Source organism: Halichondria panicea, chromosome 13 (assembly GCF_963675165.1).
Source record: "Halichondria panicea chromosome 13, odHalPani1.1, whole genome shotgun sequence".
Taxonomy (NCBI): domain Eukaryota; kingdom Metazoa; phylum Porifera; class Demospongiae; order Suberitida; family Halichondriidae; genus Halichondria; species Halichondria panicea.
Window position 1 is genome coordinate 4,618,015 of NC_087389.1, and position 25,327 is coordinate 4,643,341.

General features: G+C 39.8%; 3 protein-coding genes across 8 annotated transcripts; 2 read left to right on the top strand and 1 right to left on the bottom strand.

Annotated features, from left to right (window-relative positions):
- Window positions 1-1,046: 1,046 nt before the first annotated feature.
- Window positions 1,047-2,795, bottom strand: LOC135346100 (uncharacterized). Its single transcript, XM_064543603.1, has one exon. It carries the CDS (start codon window positions 2,731-2,733, stop codon window positions 1,183-1,185), a length of 1,551 nt encoding a protein of 516 aa, XP_064399673.1. The 5' UTR covers window positions 2,734-2,795; the 3' UTR covers window positions 1,047-1,182.
- Window positions 2,796-2,842: 47 nt separating this feature from the next.
- On the top strand, window positions 2,843-12,121 carry LOC135346098 (uncharacterized). 5 transcript variants are annotated; one of them, XM_064543598.1, is made up of 10 exons: window positions 2,843-4,557; window positions 4,838-4,867; window positions 6,089-6,152; window positions 6,324-6,509; window positions 6,564-6,969; window positions 7,893-8,101; window positions 8,414-8,577; window positions 8,666-9,443; window positions 11,400-11,463; window positions 11,846-12,121. In XM_064543598.1, exons 3-10 carry the CDS (start codon window positions 6,126-6,128, stop codon window positions 12,040-12,042), a joined length of 2,031 nt encoding a protein of 676 aa, XP_064399668.1. In that variant the 5' UTR covers window positions 2,843-4,557; window positions 4,838-4,867; window positions 6,089-6,125; the 3' UTR covers window positions 12,043-12,121. The 5 variants fall into 5 exon arrangements, with proteins under 5 accessions (XP_064399668.1, XP_064399671.1, XP_064399669.1 ...); XM_064543601.1 differs by having other exon boundaries at window positions 6,334-6,509; XM_064543599.1 differs by having other exon boundaries at window positions 2,843-4,867; window positions 6,334-6,509.
- A 4,253-nt stretch (window positions 12,122-16,374) lies between these two features.
- LOC135346101 (uncharacterized) lies at window positions 16,375-20,524 on the top strand. Of its 2 annotated transcripts, none has more exons than XM_064543604.1 (5): window positions 16,375-16,904; window positions 17,153-17,818; window positions 17,911-18,691; window positions 19,805-19,868; window positions 20,243-20,524. In XM_064543604.1, the coding sequence occupies exons 2-5, from the start codon at window positions 17,664-17,666 to the stop codon at window positions 20,425-20,427; spliced, it is 1,185 nt and encodes a 394-aa protein (XP_064399674.1). In that variant the 5' UTR covers window positions 16,375-16,904; window positions 17,153-17,663; the 3' UTR covers window positions 20,428-20,524. The 2 variants fall into 2 exon arrangements, with proteins under 2 accessions (XP_064399674.1, XP_064399675.1); XM_064543605.1 differs by lacking the exon at window positions 20,243-20,524 and adding an exon at window positions 20,108-20,192.
- The last annotated feature ends 4,803 nt before the right edge of the window (window positions 20,525-25,327 follow it).

Genomic DNA, 25,327 nt, shown 5'->3' on the forward strand with positions numbered 1-25,327 from the left:
ATGCTGTAGAGCTAGTTAGCTCCAACCAGCTAAAGTTAGCATTTTCCATGTAGAAGTCCCAGGCATCCACATAAAGAATAAATGAAGCCATAATTGAACACAGAACTTCCAGGGTTGAACTCGACAAATAGACTTTAGTTGTCTATGCATGCGTCAAATTTTCATTTATTTGTGGTCAGTAAAAGTATTTTCGATAATTGAAATTTGTATAATTATACAGAACATTCTCACAGAGTGAGTATACAAAAGATGCACATAAGAAGCGCTTCACAAGGGCCCCTTGTGAAGCGCTTCTTATATGCATATTTTGTACTGGGAGTTGCCAGTTGTTATGCAGCACGATTCAAGTATAGTGACCCAGGGCAACTTCAGGATGATTGAATGCCTTCTTTTTAAGAAAGTTTAGCAGGCTGCTTAAGCTTGGACCTCTCTGATTCTAGGCCCCTATTCGTAACTCAGGTAAACCTTGCTTGAGAAACATAGATTCTCTTGATGCCTCTGAGCTATCAGAAACAACGCTCGTACGAGCAGATATACACTCCAGTCCTGTGAATAGGACGAGGATTAAAAGACAAAAAGAGGGTTTAAACCCTTACCTCACACTGTCCAGTCTCGTCCGTTAGTATATATCCAAGAGGAGCACTGTTGGGATACCTGGATATGGATACTAGCCATTGCTCCTGTGCAGAGAAGTAGACATTCTATAATACGTGTACATATTAAATTTCAGTCTCTTATTAAACAGGCATTATTCATCCCTCTGTTCGAGCTGATGATTGTAGCACCAAGTCCTCTAGCTCACTCTTTACTTGATCCACCATAAGATATATCAGAGTCGGCCCCCACCTGCAAGCAACCCGTTGCATATTTAATAATTATATATACTCTGGCTAAAACGTCATGAGTTTCTTCACTGCCTGTCAGACGTATAAAAATAATAAACAAAAATGGATTGCCTTCAATTTTTACTCCTACAATACATGAGTACTTTAAGTGAGCTACATAACGTCTATAGCCTTCCTTCATGTATTGTTACTGACTGTTACTTGTCACATTTTTAAAAGCTAATGCCAACAACAACGAGATATATATAATAGCTATACTACGTAAAGATAGACTATACCTAGTACAATGTATAGTCAGTCTACAAGTAAATTTGAATGTCTGCATGCATGTTTATTTTTACTGGACATAAATCTCTAACTGCTCGATGCGAATGTCTTCATCACTTCGAGGTTCATCAATACACACTCTCATCTGAATGTCTGCAGTAGTTGGAGAGGCCAACTGCTTGAAGAACCACGGAGGGTTGTTAAACTGACAACAGGGGCGTGAATCAGTAGGGTTACAACTAGCTCCATCCCATAGTCGATCACGAATGAAATTATTTTCACCTGAGCTAGTTTCTGCACCATCACAGAAGTAGTCGGTGCCTACTGAACCAACGGTTATATTGGTTTGGTCGCAGGGACACCTCTCTGGGCGTACATTATTATAAGCAGTAGCACCAAATGACCAAATATGATTTGCTTGTGGGCCTTCAAGTCTGAGGGTAACGCCATCCAAGAAGGCTGCATTGTTACGGGTAGCATTACCTCTAAATCCATCCGGAATGCCAAATTGATAAGCAATGATTTTACCACACACCTTGTCGTACTGCGTTATATTGGTCTCGAATATTACAGAGGAACACCTTTCATCACGACTCGCTCCACACTGTCGAATAAACTGCCCATCAGTCAAATGAAATCTCCTTTGTAGTCCAGTGGGGCATTTACCTAAACCAGAGTCTAGAAAAGCAACACGTCTCCACCCATCATTAGGGTTTCCACAAGAACGTTCACAATATACAGAGAGAATAGTTCTGTTATTTGGTGCCAGTATCCAGTAGTCGCCAGTCGAGAAGGATGGGTTACAGTTGAACACCTGCTGACAATTAGAGGCAGGACTGTGGCGACTCAATCCAGGACATTGCAGTTTCGAAAGTGTGTTGTGAATATCTTGTGTAGAGGAATTTAACTGTGATAGAATCACATCTGAAAAGTTGCTAATTTTGGACTCGATATTCTGGACCTGCTGTTCTAAATGGAGCGTTAGACTTTGAATTACATCACTTGTTTCATTCAGCTGAATTTGAAGATTAGCTTCGGCTGAATTTATTTGTGCTTCTCGATTTTTTGTCTCTCTGTTTTGTTCGAATTGAAGTTCTTGGTTAGTGCTATTTAGCTTATTCTGTAATGTCTGCTTTGCAGTGAGTAGCTGAGTAAGGATATCACTGTTCGATACGTTTAACAGAGTTTGAATATCTTGAATCTTTTGGCTCAGCTGTGACTCAAGAGTTCGTACAGCACTGTTAGATTCGTTCTGGAGAACGTTAATGTCTACATTTGAGTCGTTTAGTCGAGACAGAATATTGTTGTTGATCAGATACAACAGCTCTTCAAATTCATCGTTGAAATTGCTTTGCTGCGACTGCAGATTAGAAGCTTCTTCGTTAAGTTGAGATTGAAAGTCCTGATTAGAATTGATCTTATTGCTAGTATCGACTTTGAAAGCCACAATCAGGATGAAAGCAATTACAGCTAGCACAAAAGTTATCACAGTTGCGACGATCCGAAAAGTCTTCACTGGTCTCCTTCTACTCAGTTTTTTGGTTTTGTTCGTTGCCTCGGCTTTTTTGAGGTCGATGAGTTCGTACGCATCCTTGTATACTGTTCCTCCTTTGACTTCCATGACAACTCGATCCTTGCTGGCTCTGAGATAAACTGAGAACAGATTATATAGTTTTAGATCGGCAAGTGGTTTATATATACAGCATTACGTAATTCCTAGAATAGGTAAACTGTGCCAGTGTTTATCCAACTATACACTAAAATATTGGTGAATTCTGAGCATTTTCTGCATGTATTATTATACTTCCTTGCAGCACTGAAATAGATCTACCTACCTATACTGTAGCTTCCTAAAAATGCTTTCTATTTATGATATTATTCAGAAACACTGAAAACGATACAATTATAGACTAGTATAATTATGGTATAACTTTAAGCACCTATACTACTCGATGTACCAACTATAATTATACCCAAATACGATTGTGCATCAGGTATTTTTACTGTCCAATAATTTTTTGACCGTTTGAAATCTACATGCACCGACACTCTTGTTTGCATCCTTCAAATACTTGCACACATGAGTATACTGCATGCATCAAATTTTTACACACACACACACACACACACACTACTATCTATTTGTTTTGACTATTTTCTTTTAAAAGCCAACTTGAAGTATCACAGCAACCAATATCAAGTCCAAGTTAGAAGATAAGTCTTATAATTCATGTCAGCTTGACCTCAACGTTTTATAGCTTTACAATAATTATTCAGCATGGCCCCCAGTGAATAGATGTACAATAACTATTGGGTGTTATATAGCACTGTAGTTGTATGTGACCATAGATAGAAGAGTAAGAGGGATTGGTAACGGAAGCAGTTCACGTGATCATTTTACATTGAACTGCAGTAAAACCTCGAAAACTATCTGCGTTACGCCCTATAGGCTATTTTGCCGGGTAACTCGCTCAAAATAATAAAGTTGTGTTTTCTCAAGACATAATCTTTTTCAGCAATTTATAACGCGCCCAGTCTGTGAGCCACGTGTTGCACTTGCTAATGACTGACCACACCCAGTAAAAAGGGACATTCCAGGAAAGTTTTAGGCAAACAGCTGCTATTTATAGTCTTGTATTGCTAAAATGTGTAAGCGTGCTGGTTATAACTGCTAAAATAGGTATAGACCTTTAAATATGAGTGAGTTGCACAGACTGAGCATATATGCTTGTGGTATATTATGCACTATGTGTAGAAATAGGCCATCAGCTTGACCTACCCGGACCACCCCCATCTACAGCTTTAGCTTGTTGACACAGCCTCGATTAAACCGCGGGTAACGCGGATGTTACACGAGGGTACTTCCGTTACCAATCTCTCTTCCTCTTCCATCTATAATGTGACTGAATGCAACAGATGAATGGGGAGAGTTGGTGCACCGTTATAAAGACTCTTTAACCCATCATTCTCGGCTCTCCAGGCTGAGCATCTGTTTGCTTTTTTGTTTCTGTCTGTTCTCTACCTTATGGTGTTTGCCTTTCTATGTTAACCTACCCTTTAATTGTGCATACTTTAATTAAAGCACAGATTCTAAATTTAGGAATCAATCAGATCAGCATGTCAGCATGGCCAGTTGGCCACCCCCAGTAACATAATGTGGATATGGACATACATGTAGACAGCTAATTATGACATAATATATACTACTTCTAACCATTGGTGTGTGTAGAAACGAAGACGCTTGCAGCATTTTCTTAAAAAAAGCACAGCCTCTAAAAAAAGACACAGAAAGTAAAATTCTTTATCAATTACTACATCTACATAATTACCCAAACCCCCTCCCCCTGGCCTCCCCTGAGAGTATTAAAAACCAGCAGATCAGACTCAGCAGATCAGACTAAAAAAACACAATTCAAGTAAAAAGACTAGATTACAAGAACTGAAGGTAACTACATAGTAAATTGCATATTATTGTTAGAAGCATGAATACAAATAATAATATATAGCTAGCTTACCAACTTATAGTACAGTTATTCCTGCAACCATGTGTCTCATAAGCAAGTTAACGTGTAAGTGCATTATGGAAATAGGAGAGGTGGCACCCTCTTCTCAGTTCCTCACAATTTTTGTTTGTTTGTTTTAACCCCTCCAACACACACACACACACACACACACACACACACACACACACACACACACACACACACACACACACACACTTGCAGCCGAGACAGGAGCGATCTACATCAATGCAGGTACAATTGTTACTTAAAAGGCAAACAGCTTATAGGAAACAAACAACACGAGCAACTGTTATTCACACATTGCATTTAGAGCGATGCTCTGTTTAACAACGGTATCCATATCATCATCCCATGCATGACAACATGCCATAAATCACCTTACACCCTTCTTATATATAATTATGTAAACAGGCATTAACGCACAAGACAAAATGCATAAGCTTTCCCTTCCCTTAATTAGTACAATGTGATATACATATACAAAACCAACACTACTATAGTCATAGCTAAATCTCTGATTACATGCACTATATGTAAACGATCAGCTTTCTGACAACTTCAATGAGAATATATACCACCCTCTCTAGCTGTATATGTATTTTCATTGTGTAATTTATTACAAGAATTGGATGTAAACAATGATATCAACAGACCATTTTTACGCTGTTGAAACCACCCAAAAATGACTTTTGGCAAGCTTTCACGAAAATAGTTCACCCAAAGCCATACTGGTGATTCTCTCATTGCTGAGCATGATGCTAAGCGGCAGTGGTTGAAATCATCACTGCAGTGTCTTCTCGAGGCAGAATGTCAACCAATTAAGAGTTTCTGCATCAGATAGTTAGCATGCACAAACCAGGATATGGTACGACCATGCATATCGATTAAATGTACATGTACAAACAATCTCTCAAAATTCTGTTTTAGCACACTCGTGCACATTCATTCACTAGATAGTGAGTTGCATGCATGCCCTCTCTTCCTTTATACGCCCTTGCTATACATATTTCTCTAGCTGTATATGTATTTTCAGTGAAAGTAATAATTTATTACGGTTACAACACAGTTTATTATTGTTTTAGACACTAGTTGATAAGATCTACATGGGAAGTACATGGGAAAAATGCCTCAGAGCAGGTATACTATGGGACTTAGTATACCTGCAAATTTACTTAGCATTCCGTTGTCAAGTAATTGTATCAAGCGGTTTGCGCATGCGCACTAGTATCTAAATGAGTTAGACACTGTTTTGTCGGTGTCCATGTGATTTAGAAGCCCTCAGCCACTTTAGTACCCTCACTACGCCCGGGATACTAAATCAGAGCCTTTGGGCTTCTAAATCCCATAGACACCTCCAAAACAGTGTCTAACAATTAGATCTATAGACACACCCAGATACAATTAATTTATCCCAGGCCTACAAGTTGGTGACCTAGCGTTATTTTATTTTAGAGACAACTCGGCCTGGGGAAGATCACAGATATTTGATATGCATAGCAGCAGTTGCTATGTTGAGGTGGGTCATTAGTTCATTTGCACTTAGCCTGATTCAATTACATTACATTACACTGTAAGCTTACAGCTTCTACATGACTCCCACTCTACTATGCATGTCACACATCTAGAATTGTGTCTATAATCAGTTAGGAGTAGATCTATATATTATATAGAAGTAATAGATCTATAGCTACATGTAGAGATGAAGAAGAAGCTGGGAAATGAAATTTGGAGACTGAGGATAAACTGGACTTTCTCAGCATTTTTGATATCAGTGCTGTGGACCAGTACAGTCATAGATCAAATGTCGTCAAATCACAGATTTGTGACTAATCCGAAACAAAAAGATCTTAACCAAACGGCGAACAGCAACAATGTAAGTTATGCCTACTTCACTTATCATGTCTCATGTACAATCATAACTGTACAGGTTGAGGCAGGATTAGGAGGTTCTGAATTATTTTACTCGATGGTAACAAGCTCGATTCAATTTGGTGCTGTTATTGGAAGTCTATCAATGGGTCTTCTTGTCAAGTACCTACCCTACTGGTATCTGTTTAACGCCTCTCTATGTGCACTCATAATTGGAAACATCTTGTACGCTGTTTCATACACGGCCTGGCTTCTTTTAGTTGCCGAATTGCTTATTGGGCTTTACCTGGGATCATACTTGACCCTTAGTTATAGTTATTCTATAGACAGCAGTGTTGAGTATAGCCAGCTACAGCAAGAGAACAACAAGACTACTCACAGTGAAAGAGAGAGCTCTAAGATGCGTGATTTACTGTTTGGAATAGAAGGAATGGGACGTGGAGTTGGATTTTTCCTTGGACCAGGTAGTTATAAAGGAGCTAGCCTTACTAAATAAGTTAAGCTATTTTACATAATTTATATGTAAATGCATCAAGTCCTTGTGTACTTTTTCGTTCAATGTATATACAATTGTCCAAGACTATATACCGTATAGCGCGAAATTTTCGAGGGGCTTAATTTTCGTGGATTTCGTGGGTTAGCAATCCTACACGAAAATTAAGTCCACGAAAATCGTTCTTTACCTGCTATAACGTGCAAGATTTAAAGGCGTGGCTTCCGGTAAGCAGTCATTCCGCGAACATTGTGCAACGAAATAGCTTTTAGAGGCTAATCCACGAAATATAAGTGCCTCGAAAATTTCGCGCTATACGGTAATAGGGGCATATGTATTAGTTATTGCCCAGCCAGAGCTACGCCCCAAGGGCATTATGTCATCCAGTGCAATATATGGCATGTTGCACGAGGGCGCCTGCAATAACTAACTTGTTGCCCAATGACGTTAAACTCGTCTGACTGGTCATATAAATCGTAATAAAAGACATGTGTTTTGAAGGAATTTAGTGTATTCATTAGTTTTGCTGAATTCCATAGTAAATTTTTTAGGTTTTCTTCCCACTAGTAGTTGTAAAAGTAGCCTATAAAAGGGACCAACTGAGTATTGGGTGGGATGGTGGGGTATAAGTCCCAAATGGATATCTCTTAAAGAAATCTACTGCATTTACGCACAATGCAAGTGCATATAATCCAGAGTGCATTATGCCATATAATGCAGTGCAATATATGATAGCCATGGCAGTGATGCAACATGCCATATACTGAGCACTGGATTGCTTTGATCTGCCCACTCACTGGGCAACAAATATACTTGAAGCATTCACCAATTATACACCCACACAGTATCATAATAGGAGCATGGCTTACACTACATAATATTATTCACTTACAGGTATTGGCGTATTGATGTCTTATTTTTCTGTTGACCAATTTCGATCAGTTGGTTGGCTAAACACAGCTCTGAGCTTGTGCACTTTTATTCCATTCATCTTTTTGTTTCGTGGAGAAAGAAGTTGCAAAGTTAAAAATTGTCAAATGAACTGCAGTTTCAAACATACATGTCATTCCAACATGGCTATGAGCAAACTATCCGTGCTTATAATATCCTTACATATACACTAACAGTGATTACAGTGGAACCTTTTTATAACGGACACCTTTTATTAAAAAATTTTTGGCTGTTATTAGATGGCCTTTTGAGGAGATTTGATTATTTGGGACCCCCCTATATAGGTGCCTAGCTGTTTTATGAAGTTTGCTTTCTTCAGGGGTGGCCGCTATAAAAAAGATTTCACTGTAAACACTTGTACTGCTAATCATGGCGTTAATAGCCATGCAGTAATCTTGCTATTCTATGCATGTATATGTATTAGCCATAAAACGAATGGAAAACCTTAACAGTGACTTCAGCACATCATTTCAATGCACCTACTAGCATACCTGCTAGCCATTGGATGGGGAGTGTTCAATGCATTATTGGCCCCAGTTCTAACTGACTCTTTTGGTTTTGACATAAACTTTACAGCTTACTTTATTCTGGCATTCACTATTCCAAAAGTCGTTGGATCTATTCTTTTGTAAGTACAATCAATTTTATGCATCAACTGTGCTGTAAATGTAGAGCCTTCATAGACAATTTTGATAATGATATTGTTATTCATTCAGGATACTCCTTCAAAAAATTGGAGTAAGTGTTCAAGTGGTAGGCATTATTGGAATTTTGATTACCATTTGCGGCTATCTGGTAATGACAGACTGGCAGACTATACCATATGACCCCTGTACTGAGTACAGTCCCTACCACCATCCAGAACTGCTACAGAATGTCCCAGCAATGAACTATACAAGTCGCTATTCAACAGCTGCTACTAGCAGCAGTATTCTATTGCAAAGCTCTATCAAACTCAATTTTGAAAATAACAGAACACAATCGTTGTCACTTCAATTGCCTATTCAAATGTTTGAACGTTGCATGCAAACTGCACATTGTGACTGTAACAGGGACAAATCAAAGTGCCTCACTTTTGACATTGCAGATGAACACATTTTTACCATACGAAACACTGTGCAAGACGAAATAAAGCAGCTCGAAGCATTCAACTGTTCCATCCACCCATACACAATATGTTTGAAGCGACCAATTAATTTAGAAACTCTAAATATTGAAGCTCAAAGTGTGCAAGTCCTCACAAATAATCAGTTCAATACAGCAAGTAATGTTTGTATTGAGGCAATCATACCTCACCATCGTTGTCATTGGATACCGTTCACAATGTTCACAGGGAAAAAATGTGCAGATTGCCCACCTATCTGCAGAAGCACTCACCAAACACTAACTCTGACTCAGTTTGTTGTCGGAGTGTCGTTGTTTATGATTGGCTACTCACTTGCCTGGGTAACAGTACTAGCAATCTCCTCAAATGTGACACCAAAACCACTACAAGTACGCAAGTAATTATGATGTATCTAAAGCCCTGTTTACACTAGTACTGATCCATAATTCTGTTCCGAGTAAGTGGGCATAGTAAACTAACCACTAATTGCATTTGCACCACAAACGTTGGTTGCTACAGGTTTACTCTAGGAAAACCAACCAACACTTACAACACTTTAGAATTAGTACATGTACTTCGTGTTTACTGGCAGGAGTCACAGATAGGCCTTGCCCAATTATGATCAAAATTTTGCCTATTAGTGTACATTTGTGGTCTCCAAGTCTCATGCATTGTACCTACTAGTCTTTAATTCTTACCAATTAGTCTTTAATTATTACCTATTAATCTCAATAAAAAATCATCAACGAGAATTATACTGCAACAGACTTCTAAGGAACTATATCGGTGAAAGAAATCTTAGAAAAGAGTCATTGCAACCGATCTAGTAGTACTACTAGCACCTTCCATACATTACTACTATAGCAAGAGTCGTAGAATGTTTTGCGAGCATCAAACCGAACTTTGCGAGGGTTGATCAATTCGCAATAACAAAATTCGCAAAAAATACACACGATCCTTGCCAGAACGCAATAGTTAGATCGCAAAGGTCAACATTTCTGCTGATTTTGCTCATTCGCAAAGGTTTTTCACCTGCGAAAATATTCTATATGATAGAGAGACTAGATTACATCACCCACACTTGGATTGGTCAGTGTGTAAATTCCAAGCTTGTGACAGATACAGGAAGTCACATTACTCTCCACATACATCTGATGTACAGTATGCCTACGTTCGATACTCTCTTCTCTATCATATACTCTTGCTACTAGCCAGTCTAGCCAGTAGCCACCACGTGGACCATGCGCTCAGAAATGTAACTATTAGCATTACTCATGCTATTGACGCTTAGTGCTTCTATAAATACTTTTTCTACCAAAATTTGGTAAAAATTACAGCCTAACAACAACTTCTGACCAAGTCCAACCCACCTCCAGAGGTATAGGTTGGGCTAATCCAGATTAGAACCAGGATTAGACCCGTTTAAATGAACGCGGATAGGTTTAATCCGGATTCTAACCGGATTACCAGTTCTATATCAAGGTGCACTTAGTACGAGCTAGCAGGAGCACATTACAGAAGGAGCGTCTTACCTCGGGAATCGCATCTCGTGCAAGTTTGCAAAGCATGACCTTATATGCAAAACCACTAAGTGGGTCTGCGGGCAAGTGCTAATTGAGCTGACGGTGTACTTTTACCAAGCATAGGTCAATAAAAGTGAAAAGCTACAGCTAGCTAGCTAGCTATAGGCCTGGTAGTAAGCTCTCTCTTCTAAGAACCCCAGTAAGACTCTCTACTGCAAAAACAAAACGCCTAGTACCGTAAGCGTTCCAATTATAGAACCAGCCTCGGGTAGGACGCCCTCTTTTATAACGCCCATAATTATACCACCATATAAAATAAATTTTTTCGGTACATTGTTTCGAAAAATAATTATTTTTTTACTGGTTCTATAATTAGAACGTTTACGGTATGTGTTAGTCAAGTCAGCAAACTTTCTCTGTACAAAGTGACTGGATATGCTCCTATTTCAGAACTTTCTGTACCTCACCAATGACAGTTTCTTCCATGATGTATACCAACATCCATCAAAGATCGATCAGCTATTCATTTTAGCTCTTTCTGGCTCAACCTAGCTCACTACACACAAAATCCGTTCATAATGATATTCACAGGCTGACCGCGGTCTGTAATTTATGTACACAGTACTTACACACTTTTCTTATAAGGCAATGCGGCGTTTATGAAAGCACACGAGATGCGATTTCCGAACCCATGCAGAGTTAGACGCTCTTTCTGTAATGTGCTCCTGGTATGAGGTTGCACTAGAAACTGACTTTTGTGTTTTGTCATTGAGTCAATAATATTTTTTACGCACATGCATACTCTAACCTTCAAATTCAAAGGGGATTGTGATGGGCACTCTAAATACAGTTAACACTCTTTCGGAAGCAACAAGTCAAATTTTCCGTAAGTAAATGTACTGCATCTCAGTTAATACCAATGTACTAACCAGTGGCGTAGGAAATTTTGAAAGTGGGGACACTACGGAGTGAGCGAAGGGAGCTCTAGATAAATGGGGGTGTGAGAGTGGGGTAAACAACTACCAGCACTTGTGAGCCCCACACTCTTTTCCTATGCCACTGCTGTATACAAAGAACAAATGTGTTATTAAAAGAGCAGAAAACAATACTTTGTCATTGACAGCATGCAATTACTTGACAGGTAATTGCACGCTGTCAATGACGACGTGCAATTACTGGACCGGATGTAATTGCATCATGCCATGTACACTCTGCAGTCACTAATAGCACAACATGCGATTATGCCCATGCATACACCATACATGCAGTGGATGCAGCTTATGAGGGGATGCAGAAACGATTATTTGTCTCCACAATAACAGTTGCCATTCTGTTTGTGCCATTCTTGTTGGAGCTACTATTGCTTCGCCACCAAAACATTGACTCACCTAACAACAAAGAGGACAAGACTGGAGGCGCTGAAGACACCACTGCCATGCTGGAAGGACTAGATAATGATAAATAGAGTCATTCATAACCAATATCAATATCATAATTATAATACTCTGCATGCTCATGCATAATAATCATTTATTTATAAACTGTTTGTTGCAAGCACTTGAAAAATAATTCATAGTATTCAATAGCCTATTATATAGATCTATGATCTTTACCTGAGATCAAGAGGAACACATGTACATGCATGCTCACAGAAGTTTTTGCTTATGCTGTGCTGTATAAGTTGAAGAAGTTCGAAAGAGTCGAACGACAGACTATTAGATCTAGTGCATAATTTATTTTACGTACTTCAATTCTTGTAGATACACGCCTACAATTATAATTATAAAGTGCATACGTTGTATAATTATTGTGCATAATATTATTGAACAAAAGGGACAGCATATAAAATATACATCATGTGACGACATGTTACTATAATTATAGACAGCACAAATCAACGGGTATTAATTGGTAAATATTTTCCTGTTCTTACGGACCAAAGATTGGACAGTAAATGAACAAAGAAATGCAACAGTTCACTGTTCTGTACTGTCGACATCGTAGCTTGAGGAGTTTGAATCGAGACGTAGAGGGTGTGGTTCTTGCACGAGTAGCCATACTATTGATTGTTAATCATTTGTGATGTAGTTTTAAGGACATTTTTAGCTGCATTTTCAAGTAAAAAATTAGCCGCGGCCGTTATTTGAACGTGCGGTCGTCAATGCAGTAATAGCACATCGTTAATGACGACGTACAATTACTGATACGCGATTAATCACTGTGCGAACTAGTGTTCAAGCTGGCACTGTGCTAATGCCTCTCGCCATGTTTTTGCTTTCGCTCAAAAGTATTAGAGTGTTATATTAGTTTCTGTAATGAATTTTATTAAAGTTAGCTTATCTATATAAAGTCACTGAGAAGAAAAGACTTATTTACATGCATCTATTGTTGTTATTATTTATTGTATTATGTGGCTTACCAGGACCTCAAGAAAGAAGAAAATTGATTCTTCCAGGATCTGTAGTTCAGTGTATATACAGTAGACTCTCGTTAATCCGGTCACCCTTGGGACCATGCAGCTTGGCCGGAATAGCGAGGTGGCTGTAGCTCAGGAAATAGCCCCGGCTATTGAAAACCTTGTTTGGGACAGCCAGCACTGGCCGGTAAATGGAATAGCGAGTGGCCGTACTTCAGGGTGAGTTTTGTGCAGTAAACATATAGCTAGCATTCCGTGCCAAGCCAAATGGCCGGTATATCGAGGTGGCCGTACTTCAGAGAGCCGGAATAGCGAGAGTCTACTGTAATATCTAAGAAGAAAAGACCTGTGTACATGCATATTGTTATCTATAATATTGTTATACGATAGTGTTTTGTGGCTTACCAGGCCGTCAAGACAAAGATGATTCTGCCAGGAGGATCTGGATCTGGATCTTGGATATTATTTTCTCACACATGGGGAATGAGCACGCATGCGCATTACATCCATAGGAATAATTATGCCTCGAGGCATAGCCACACGAGGGATACGGTAAAGCTGACTGTGTGTAGATGGGCGTGGCCCGCCTCCAAAAGGGAGACGGGTTGCAGCCCTATCTAGCATTCGTTCTTGCTGCAGAAAAACATGCAGCACCAATCAGATTGCAGACTGCCTACATTATGTAAGCAGTTTGCATTCAGGAATGCATATGCACCGATCAGATTGTATAACCCTTACGTAATGCATTTTTGTTGGCTTCCCACCAACAAATGGCTACTGCTAGCTAGCTGTTTTAACAGATATTTTCTGAGTATTGTAGCTAACAAAAAGCTAGCGCTTTAGTGCAAGGCTAACTCATATGTTGAATAGAAAGTTTGTGTGGACAGATGACGCTATGAAGAGACTGCAACAGCCTTCAATGTGAGTCAAACTATAGCCATAACTCGAGAAAGAAGCTTTAGTTTGCTAATCCACGAATCAAAATCCAAGAGAACGTGGCTATAGAAGCCTATAGAAGCTGTTAGCTTTCGTCGCATTGCAACCGTTGAGCAGTTACAGCTGGAACAGACACACACACAGACACACAGACACACACACAGTCAGCTTTACCGTATCCCTCGTGCGGCTACGCCTCGAGGCATAATCACAGTGAATAATGACAACATGCGATTATGCCCATGCATACACCATACAATAATTATGCAGTGGATGCAGCTTATGAGGGGATGCAGAAACTATTATTTGTCTCCACAATAACAGTTGCGATTCTATTTGTGCCATTCTTGTTGGAGCTACTATTGCTTCATCACCAAAACATTGACTCACCTAACAACAAAGAGGACAAGACTGGAGGCCCTGAAGACACCACTGCCATGCTGGAAGGACTAGATAATGATAAAATTAATAAATAGAGTCATTCATAACAACATAATTATAACACTCTGCTCATGAGCTCATAATTATACAATTATACACTGTTTGTTGCAAGCACCTTGAAATGCATGCTTCAGCACTGGCACATAATTTAGTCTGATAGTGGTTCATATAATATAATTATAGCTATAGCCTATTATAGATCTAATTATGATCTTTACCCAAGATCAAGAGGCACACAGTACATGCATGCTTACAGAAGTTTTTGCTTATAATTTATGCTGTGCTGTAAACGTATTTGGTTTGAAAGAGTCGAAGGACAGACTATTAGTGCATATGTTACATATTACATACGTCAATTCTTGAAGATATACACGACTATAATTAAAAGTGCACACATTGTTATAGTGCAATAATCATAATTGAACAAAAAGGACAGCCTGGCATATAAAATATACATGACGTGACGACATGTGACTACATAGACAGCACAAATCAACGGGTATTAATCGGTAAATATTTTCCTGTTCATACGGACCAAAGATTAATTGGAGAGTAAATGAACAAAGAAATGCAACAGTTCACTGTTCTGTACTAGGAAAGTCATTCCACTGTTTTTTGTCGACATCATAGCTTGAGGAGTTCGAATCGAGACGTAGAGGGTGTGGTTCACAAAAGTAGGTGGGGAAGGTAGCTTGATGGACAGGTGTTCGATTAAATCAATATGGCACCATTTTTTAACCCTTTAGATCGCTAGGAGCAGCAACAGACGGAGAGTAGTATTCGTCCTTTGCATTTCGACAGACGTACAGGCCATAATTTGTCAGGTGCACCAGGTGAGGTTTCTCTTGCACGCTGACTGTGTCTCGTATATGCAATTCTTCGACCAATAGCATCACTTGAGCAGAGAGAACATGCATACTCATCGTGATGCTTTCCATTGACGAATTCCTCGTAATACTCGAGCTAATGCTGCTGATCAAGATCTCCTTCAATTTGTAAATACTGATACCGGGTGAGGAATACATTCAACATCCATTTTTTTAAGCCTTTCTTGATCTTCTGGGCGGCCATAGATTCAGAGACAAGGTCACAGAAGTCGAGGTCGGAAATATTTTCTTCTTGGGCAGAGTTTTGGAGGTTCAAAGTGCACGAGAGGGAGCTGAGTAGACTGACAGTGGCAAACTGGTTGTCCGTGTGTATGGTAATGGACAGACTCGGAGCTGCTTTTAGCAGATGCATACAAAATGGTTGCTGAGAGATGAAACAAAAAAATGATGCGAAACTTCGCCAGATGCAGGAGAAATCAGTTGGGGAGGGACAATCCTGACGATACTCGATATAGGTATGTGCAGAATTTTCTCTTATGTGCCAAATTCAATTTTTATTCGAGAATGGCTCCACACTTACGAAGTCGATTTTACCAGCCTAAGGAAGGGGTGCACACCGCTGGTAGGATACCCTCCCATATTCTGTGCAGCTGTTCAAAATGTTTCGATGTGTACGTTGACTCTCAAATGTCAAATTGGGGTCGAGTAAATCAATGGTTAACTCTATAGGTGCTGCATGCATGTAGACTGGACTGTCAAAGCATTATGAAACCACCCAACAAACTTTTAAGAATGGACACTCCGTTTACTGACATGATAAACATATTTTGACAAAGAATTTCTCCTATTAACCCATTTGCATTATTATTGTAAGGCAGCTTAATTTCCACCTATTCATTCGGAGAAGAAAATTCCTTCTGCATTTAATACATGTACTCCAAAACAATTAGACTATCTATAGCTATCTAATGGAAATTTTCGCAGCTATATAAATATAATTATTATTGTTACTAATAATTATTTAAAGGAGGAGTAGTCTAGTATGCTATAAATAGGAGATGGAGAAAAGGATTAACACAGGTGGTATTTCTTCACAGATATTTGATATGCATAGCAGCAGTTGCTATGTTGAGGTGGGTCATTAGTGCATTTGCACTTAGCCTGATTCAAGATTACATTACATTACATTATAAGTTTAAAGCTTCTACATGACTCCCACTCTACTATGCATGTCACACATCTAAAATTGTGTCTATAATCCTTTAGAAGTAAGTAGTAGAAGTAATATAGCTACTTGTAGAGATGAAGAAGAAGCTGGGAAATGAAATTTGGAGACTGAGGATAAACTGGACTTTCTCAGCATTTTTGATACCAGTGCTGTGGACTAGTACAGTCTTAGATCAAATGTCGTCAAATCACAGATTTGTGACTAATCCGAAACAGAAAGATCTTAATCAAACGGCGAACAGTACGCTGTTTCATACACGGCCTGGCTTCTTTTAGTTGCCGAATTGATTATTGGGCTTTACCTGGGATCATACTTGACCCTTAGTTATAGTTATTCTATAGACAGCAGTGTTGAGTATAGCCAGCTACAGCAAGAGAACAACAAGACTACTCACAGTGAAAGAGAGAGCTCTAAGATGCGTGATTTACTGTTTGGAATAGAAGGAATAGGACGTGGAGTTGAATATTTCATTGGACCAGGTATAGTTATAAAGGAGCTAGCCTTACTAAATAAGTTAAGCTATTTTACTACGTAAATGCATCAGTCCTTGTGTACTTTTTCGTTCAATGTATATACAATTGTCCAAGACATATACATACACGTCATACATATACAAGTCATACATACATGTCATAGGGGCATATACTTGAAGCATTCACCAATTATACACCTATGCAGTATCATAATAGGAGCATGGCTTACACTACATAATATTATTCACTTACAGGTATTGGCGTATTGATGTCTTATTTTTCTGTTGACCAATTTCGATCAGTTGGTTGGCTAAACGCAGCTCTGAGCTTGTGCACTCTTATTCCATTCATCTTTTTGTTTCGTGGAGAGAGAAGCTGCAAAGTTAAAAATTGTCAAGTGAACTGCAGTTTCAAACATACATGTCATTCCAACATGGCTATGAGCAAGCTATCCGTGCTTATAATATCCTTACACATAATTATACACAAACAGTGATTACAGTGCATGGAAGGAACCATTTTATATAACGGACACTTTTGTAAAATTTTTTTGGCTGTTATTAGGTGGCCTTTTGAAGAGTTCTGATTATTTGGGACCCCCTACATAGGTCCTTATTTAAAGTTTGCTTTCTTCAGGGGTGGCCGCTATAAAAGAGGTTTCACTGTAAACACTTGTACTGCTAATCATGGCGTTAATAGCCATGCAGTAATCCATGGCTATTAGCCATAGGAAAACCTTAACAGTGACTTCAGCACATAATTTCAATGCACCTACTAGCATACCTGCTAGCCATTGGATGGGGAGTGTTCAATACATTATTGGCCCCAGTTCTAACTGACTCTTTTGGTTTTGACATAAACTTGACAGCTTACTTTATTCTGGCATTCACTATTCCAAGAGTCGTTGGATCTATTCTTTTGTAAGTATATACAATCAATTTTATGCATCAACTGTGCTGTAAATGTAGAGCCTTCATTGACAATTTTGATAATGATATTGTTAATCATTCAGGATACTCCTTCAAAAAATTGGAGTAAGTGTTCAAGTGGTTGGCATTATTGGAATTTTGATTACCATTTGCGGCTATCTGGTAATGACAGACTGGCAAACTATACCATATGACCCCTGTACCGAGTACAGTCCCTACCACCATCCAGAACTGCTACAGAATGTCACAGCAATAAACTATACAAGTCGCTATTCAACAGCTGCTACTAGCAGCAGTCTTCTATTGCAAAGCTCTATCAAATTCAATTTTGAAAATAACAGAACACAATCGTTGTCACTTCAATTGCCTATTCAAATGTTTGAACGTTGCATGCAAACTGCACATTGTGACTGTAACAGGGACAAATCAAAGTGCCTCACTTTTGACATTGCAGATGAAAACATTTTTACCATACAAAACACTGTGCAAGACGAAATAAAGCAGCTCGAAGCATTCAACTGTTCCATCCACCCATACACAATATGTTTGAAGCGACCAATCAATTATTTAGAAACTCTAAATGTTGAAGCTCAAAGTGTGCAAGTCCTCACAAATAATCAGTTCAATACAGCAAGTAATGTTTGTATTGAGGCAATCATACCTCACCATCGTTGTCATTGGATACCGATCACAATGTTGACAGGGAAGAAATGTGCAGATTGCCCACCTATCTGCAGAAGCACTCACCAAACACTAACTCTGACTCAGTTTGTTGTCGGAGTGTCGTTGTTTATGATTGGCTGCTCAGTTGCCTGGGTAACAGTACTGGCAATCTCCTCAAATGTGACACCAAAACCACTACAGGTACGCAAGTATTATAATTATGATGTATCTAAAGCCCTGTTTACACTAGCACTGATCCATAATTCTTTCTGAGTAAGTGGGAATAGTAAACTGACAACTAATTGCATTTGCACCACAAACGTTGGTTGATAGGAAGCTACAGGTTTACTCTAGGAAAACGACAAACAGGTACAACACTTCAGAATTAGTACATGTACTTCGTGGCAGGAGTCACAGATAGGCCTTGCCCAATTATGCTCAAAATTTTGCCTATTAGTTTACATTTGTGGTCTCCAAGTCTCATGCACTGTACCTACTAGTCTTTAATTCTTACCAATTAGTCTTTAATTCTTACCAATTAGTCTTTAATTCTTACCTATTAGTCTCAATAAAAAATCATCCACGAGAATTTGCAACAGACGCTTCTATATAATATTCTAAGGAACTATATTGGTGATAGAAAAAAGTCAACTGATCTAGTAGTACTACTAGCACCTTCCATACATTACTAATAGCAAGAGTACCGTATTACTAGGATGTTTTGCAAGCATCAAACCAAGAGGGTTGATCAATTCGCAACAATAAAATTCGCAAAACCTAACTAGTTAATACACACGATCCTTGCCAGAACGCAAGAGTTAGATCACAAAGGGTCAAAATTTCTGCTGATTTGGCTCATTCGCAAAGGTTTTTCACCCGCAAAATATTCTAGTAATACAGTATATGATAGAGAGACTAGATTACATCACCCACACTTGGATTGGTCAGTGTACAAATTCCAAGCTTGTGACAGATACAGGAAGTCACATTACTCTCCAGGCTTAGTGCACTTTTTCTACCAAAATTTGGTAAAAATTACAGCTAAAAACCACTACTGACCAAGTCCAACCCACCTCCAGAGGTATAGGTTGGGCTAAATGTAATCTATAGAACCAGGATTATGCCCGTTTAAACAAGGTTAATAGTAGTAATACTTAATAAATAGGTTTAATCCGGATTCCAACCGGATTACCAGCTCTATACTAAGGTGCACTTAGCCTGTATGAGGTTGCACTATATAGAAACTGACTTTTGTGTTTTGTCATTGAGTCAATAATATTTTTTACGCATATACTCTAACCTTCCGATTCACAGGGGATTGTGATGGGCACTCTAAATACAGTCAGCACTCTTTCGGAAGCAACAAGTCCAATTTTCCGTAAGTAAATGTACGTACTACTGCATGTCAGTTAATTACCAATGTACTAACCAGTGGCGTAGGAAATTTTGAAAGTAGGGGACACTACAGAATGAGCAAAGGGAGCTCTAGATAAATGTGGGTGTGAGAGTAGGGTAAACAACTACCGTGGTCCCCACCTTCTTTTCCTATATGCCACTGCTGTTAAAAGAGCAGAAAACAATACTTTTGTCATTGACAACGTGCAATTACCTTGACAGGTAATTTTCACGCTGTCAATGACGACGTGCAATTACTGGACCGGATGTGATTGCATCATGCCTTGTACACTCTGCAGTCACTAATAGCACATCATGCGATTATGCCCATGCATACACCATACCATAATTATGCAGTGGATGCAGCTTATGAGGGGATGCAGAAACGATTATTTGTCTCCACAATAACAGTTGCGATTCTGTTTATGCCATTCTTGTTGGAGCTACTATTGCTTCGTCACCAAAACATTGACTCACCTAACAACAAAGAGGGCAAGACTGGAGACACCACTGCCATGCTGGAAGGACTAGATAATGATTAAATTGAGTCATTCATAACCAAAATCAATATAATACTCTGCTCATGAGCTCATATATAAACTGTTTGTTGCAAGCACCTTGAAATGCATGCTTCAGCACTGGCACATATCTTAGTCTGATAGTGGTTCAATAGCTAGCCTATTAGATCTAATAAAATTATGATCTTTACCCAAGATCAAGAGGCACACAGTACATGCATGCTTACAGAAGTTTTTGCTTGTATGCTGTGCTGACCAGAACCTGTAAACGTATTTGAAGTTCGAAAGAGTCGAACGACAGACTATTAGTGCATATGTTACATATGTCAATTCTTGAAGATATAGATCTACATGAATATAATTATAATTATAGTGCACACAGTGTATAATTATTGTGCATAAATGAACAAAAAGGACAGCATATAAAATATACTTGTCGACATCGTAGCTTGAGGAGTTTGAATCGAGACGTAGAGGGTGTGGTTCACAAAAGCTGGTGGGGAAGGTAGCTTGATGGACAGGTGTTCGATTAAATCAATATGGCACCATTTTTTAACCCTTAGATCGCTAGGAGCAGCAACAGACGGAGAGTAATGTTCGTCCTTTGCATTTCGACAGACATACAGGCCATAATTTGTCAGGTGCACTAGGTGTGGTTTCGCTTGCATGCTGACTGTGTCTCGTATATGCAATTCTTCGACCAATAGCATCACTTGAGCAGAGAGAACATGCATACTCATTGTGATGTTTTCCATTGACGTATTCATGCTGATCAAGATCTTCTTCAATTTGTCAATAAGTAATTTCAGTTGGTGCTATCTTATTTAGTTCCTTCGTGCACCCATTTTTGTATGTTTTCTCGCCAGCACTGTTTTATTTGGCCATCTTGTGTGTGCTTAGAGAAAGAGCTGAGAAAGAGTTCGGTGATTCCAGATAGAATAGAAGTCATGAATAGTGGCTTCTTCAATGCAAAATTTCTCTAAGGATAGTCTCACGTGATACAGCTTTAGACAGGGCCCCCCCCCCAGCCCCCTTCAGAGCAGTTCTAAAATCGATTATCAAAAATTGAATTTCAATAATCGATTAAAAAATCGAATCAATAATCGATTATCAAAAATCGATTATCAAAAATCGATTATCAGATCGATTGTCAAAGATCGTTCACGTGTAAATCGAAAATCAACAGGATTATTAAAAATCGACTTCAAAAATCGATTGTATATTAGATGCACACACCTATTACATTCTGCCTGAATTTTGTCGCAAACGGCGTTCCATAAATTATAACCGGACAATTTCCAAAATAATTATTTTTTGCTGTCCAAAGATATACGGTACTATCAAGGGCATATATGCCCTTGGTACTAAACACCGCGGCGATAATTATAATGAAAACCGTAATGCGCATGCGCGTAGTCAAAGGCCTCTGGCTGAGCGTAGCAACAAGACGGCTTCCCAGCTGCTGCAAGAGATGTATTGAGTGTAATAGAGGAGCCTGGGCCTTCAACAACGGTCGGCAGAGGACAGCCAGCTCTAAATGACCTTCTGACATATTGTACTGGAACATTGTGTGTATAATCGTTTTGTATTTGTTAAGTAAATGTATTTACCTTATGTTGAGTAAATGTTGGTTACGCTTCGAACCGGTGATTGGCAATCAGCGTAATACCTCAAACTACCCATCAGCTTTATGGAGAGTTGGAGGGGTTGAACAGCGTAGGAGGAGGCCATCAATGAATATAATTAGCTGCAAATTCCCAGCGATTAATTTGGGTCAATGAATATCATTAGCTGCGAATTCCCTGCGGTTAATTTGGGTTAATGAATATCATTAGCCCCAGGACGAGGGAATAAAATAGGTGAGTAGCTGGGTACGAGCCCCCTCCAATGAGAATAAATTTATCTGAGTCCATGCAAGGAGTACTTGTAACTCGATTAAGTATGGATGTAAGTCACATATAAGTATACACATGAATTTACTGCGAGTCTACAGTATGGGGCACAAATCTCGTTTGGAGAAAGGATGCCTGTCCGCGACGAGTAGAAATAGAAGCAGCCCTGCTGCTGTCGCTGGACAGACACAAACTCTGAGGAAGCTTTTAACTGACCCAGTCGACAGACACGTCGTTAAAACCGAGGAGAGAGGCTCCGACGGGATGGTCATTTCACCCAATCGCGTGAATTAAGGCAAGGCATGTGCATATGATGGCGCATGAGGGAGTGCCCTGTTTGAGGAGTGTATTTACCGTTTTGGGGAGGATGTTTCGCAGCATGCCCATTGCGTTTTTATGCCCTTTCCAATTTGTGATTGAGAGCTATTTGCGGTCAAATGGTGTGTGCGACTGCTGTAATGGAAACCGTATCGACAGGCCCTGCCGATTATTATTATTATTTATTTTGTTGGTATCGCGGCGATGAGAATAGCTATCATTTTTTGCCTGAAATGTTCTGCGGATGGGGGCTGGGAACCATACAGAGTGCTGCGCACCCCACGGGTCCGTGTAGTTGTGTAGCATGGAAATGCACCAGGTGGTGTCGGAACGAGCTTCAATGCTTAGGTGGACAAACTGATAAAGTGGTTGACTACCGTGGCGAGCATGCGCAAGTGAGATATACGGTGTACTCTGTATGTGTGTCTGTGCCGATTGCTACCGCTGCTCAAGGATCAACAAATCCAGCTACGCCTTCCTGGCTCGTGAACAATGTTTGGTTGCTTAATTGGAGTGCCATTGCTGTAGCAAAACTTGTTCAACGAGTGTTGCTACTCTACCTAACAGCCGGTTAGCTCTGCACCAGAACGCTAGCTGCTGCAAGAGTGCATGAGGAAGTTGCGTGGTGAATGTATTTGCGTAGTCCAGCGCCTAGTTTACCCAAGTCGGCTGCCTGTCGAAAGCAGCTAGGTTGGCCTGCGAAATCTATGTTCTCCTGGTATAGCATTGCGTTTGGGGTTATGGGTTAGAAGTGAGTTGTGTAGTGGGCGTAGACCTTAGATTATCCACCAAGAGTCCGCATGGACTCCAGCTAATACCAATAATATCTGTAGATATGGCATACACCCCAGCGACATTAGCGTAGTAAACTTGTCCATGGAGTGTTTCTACTATATATACTTAGCTCTGTACTAGGTGCAAGAGTGAGAAGAGAGCTCTACTGACGAAGCCATTACTGGTCCCGAGCTTTTGGTTTTTAAGTAATAATCGTGGTCAACCATTACCCATTCTTAGAGTTTTTGCATGGTGCAAAATACTCATCATAAAAATTACAATGTGTGATGATTACAATGTGTGTAAGTAAGTGCCTGCCTTCCTGATAAAATGAGAGGGTCCGCGTGGATCCTAGCTACCATTAGTGTGGTGATGCGTTCACCAGGTGTCTGTGTGGACTGAACCTACCCCTCGATGCTTGAGGTGCGTGCAGGTGCATTGGTTTCGTCCATTGCCATCGACCGAAGGAGGTGCAGATTGTTATTAATAATCATGGTCGATCATTTCAGAGTTTGCATGCGGCAAACAAAATACTCATCATAAAATATATAATGTGTGTAAGTAAGTGCATATGCACTCCGAAAAGGGTCCACGCGGTGGTGATGCGTTCACTAGGTGCCTGTACCTACCCCTAACTGCTTGGGGGTACGTGCTTTTGTATCACTGACTTTTGCCCATTGCCATGGACAGAAAGAGGTGCAGATAATCATGCATGGTCGGTCATTTTCCACTTTTGGAGTTTGAATTTGGCAAACAAAAGACTCTAGCTATACCATTAGTGGTGATGTGTTCACCAGCTAGGTGTCCGCGTGGACTGTACCTACCCCCAGCTGCTGGGGGTGCGTGCTTTTGTATCAAGATGCATTGGCTTAGCTGGACAGAAAGAAGTGCGGATTGTTAATAATAATCACGGTCGATCCGTACCCACTCGTAGAGTTTGCATGCGGCAAACAAAGTGAGAAGGGTCTGCGTGGACCCTAGCTATCATTAGTGGTGATGCGTTCGCCAGGTGTCCGCGTGGACTGTACCTAACCCTAGCTGCTTGGGGATGCATGCTCTTGTATCAAGATGGATGTATTAGCTTAGCCCCTTGCCGTGGACGGAAAGAAGTGCACTTCGATCATTACCCACTCTTAGAGTTTGCATGCGGCAATGCTCATTATGATAAATTATAATGTGTGTAAGTCCTGATAAAAGTGAGAAGGGTGGTACGTGATGCGTTCACCAGGGGTCTGCGTGGACCCTAGCTACCATTAGTGGTGATGCGTTCACCAGGTGTCTGTGTGGACTGTACCTGCCCCATGCAGCAAATTATACTTAATGCTCATCATAATAATTATAATGTGTGTAAGTCCTGATAAAAAAATAAGGGTCTGCGTGGACCCTAGCTACCATTAGTGGTGATGCGTTCACCAGGTGTCCGCGTGGACTGTACCTACCCCTAGCCTCGGTCCCAGGCCGATTTTTTTTTAATAGAACGAAGTTGAACCATGCAGCAAATTACTTAATGCAAGAAATACTCATCATGATAATTATAATGTGTGTAAGTCCTGATAAAAGTGAGAATGGTCTGCGTGGATCCTAGCTACCATTAGTGGTGATGCGTTCACCAGGTGTCCGCGTGGACTGTACCTGCCCCCAGTTGCTTGGGGGTACGTGCTCTTGTATCCAGATGCATTGGCTTAGCCCACTGCCATGGACAGAAAGAGGTGCATATATATATATATATTTTTTTTTTAATAGTAATCATGGTCGATCATTACCCACACTTCTATAAAGTTTGCATAATTTTTAATTGTTTTGTAAAATTAATTGCATAATAAATAGATTGATTATTATTGTATAATACATTGTTATAACATTGTACAACAATTTCTTTCTGGGTCTCTGGGAGAGGCTTGTCATTGATAACTCCTCTGAATCACAAAATTAACACAATA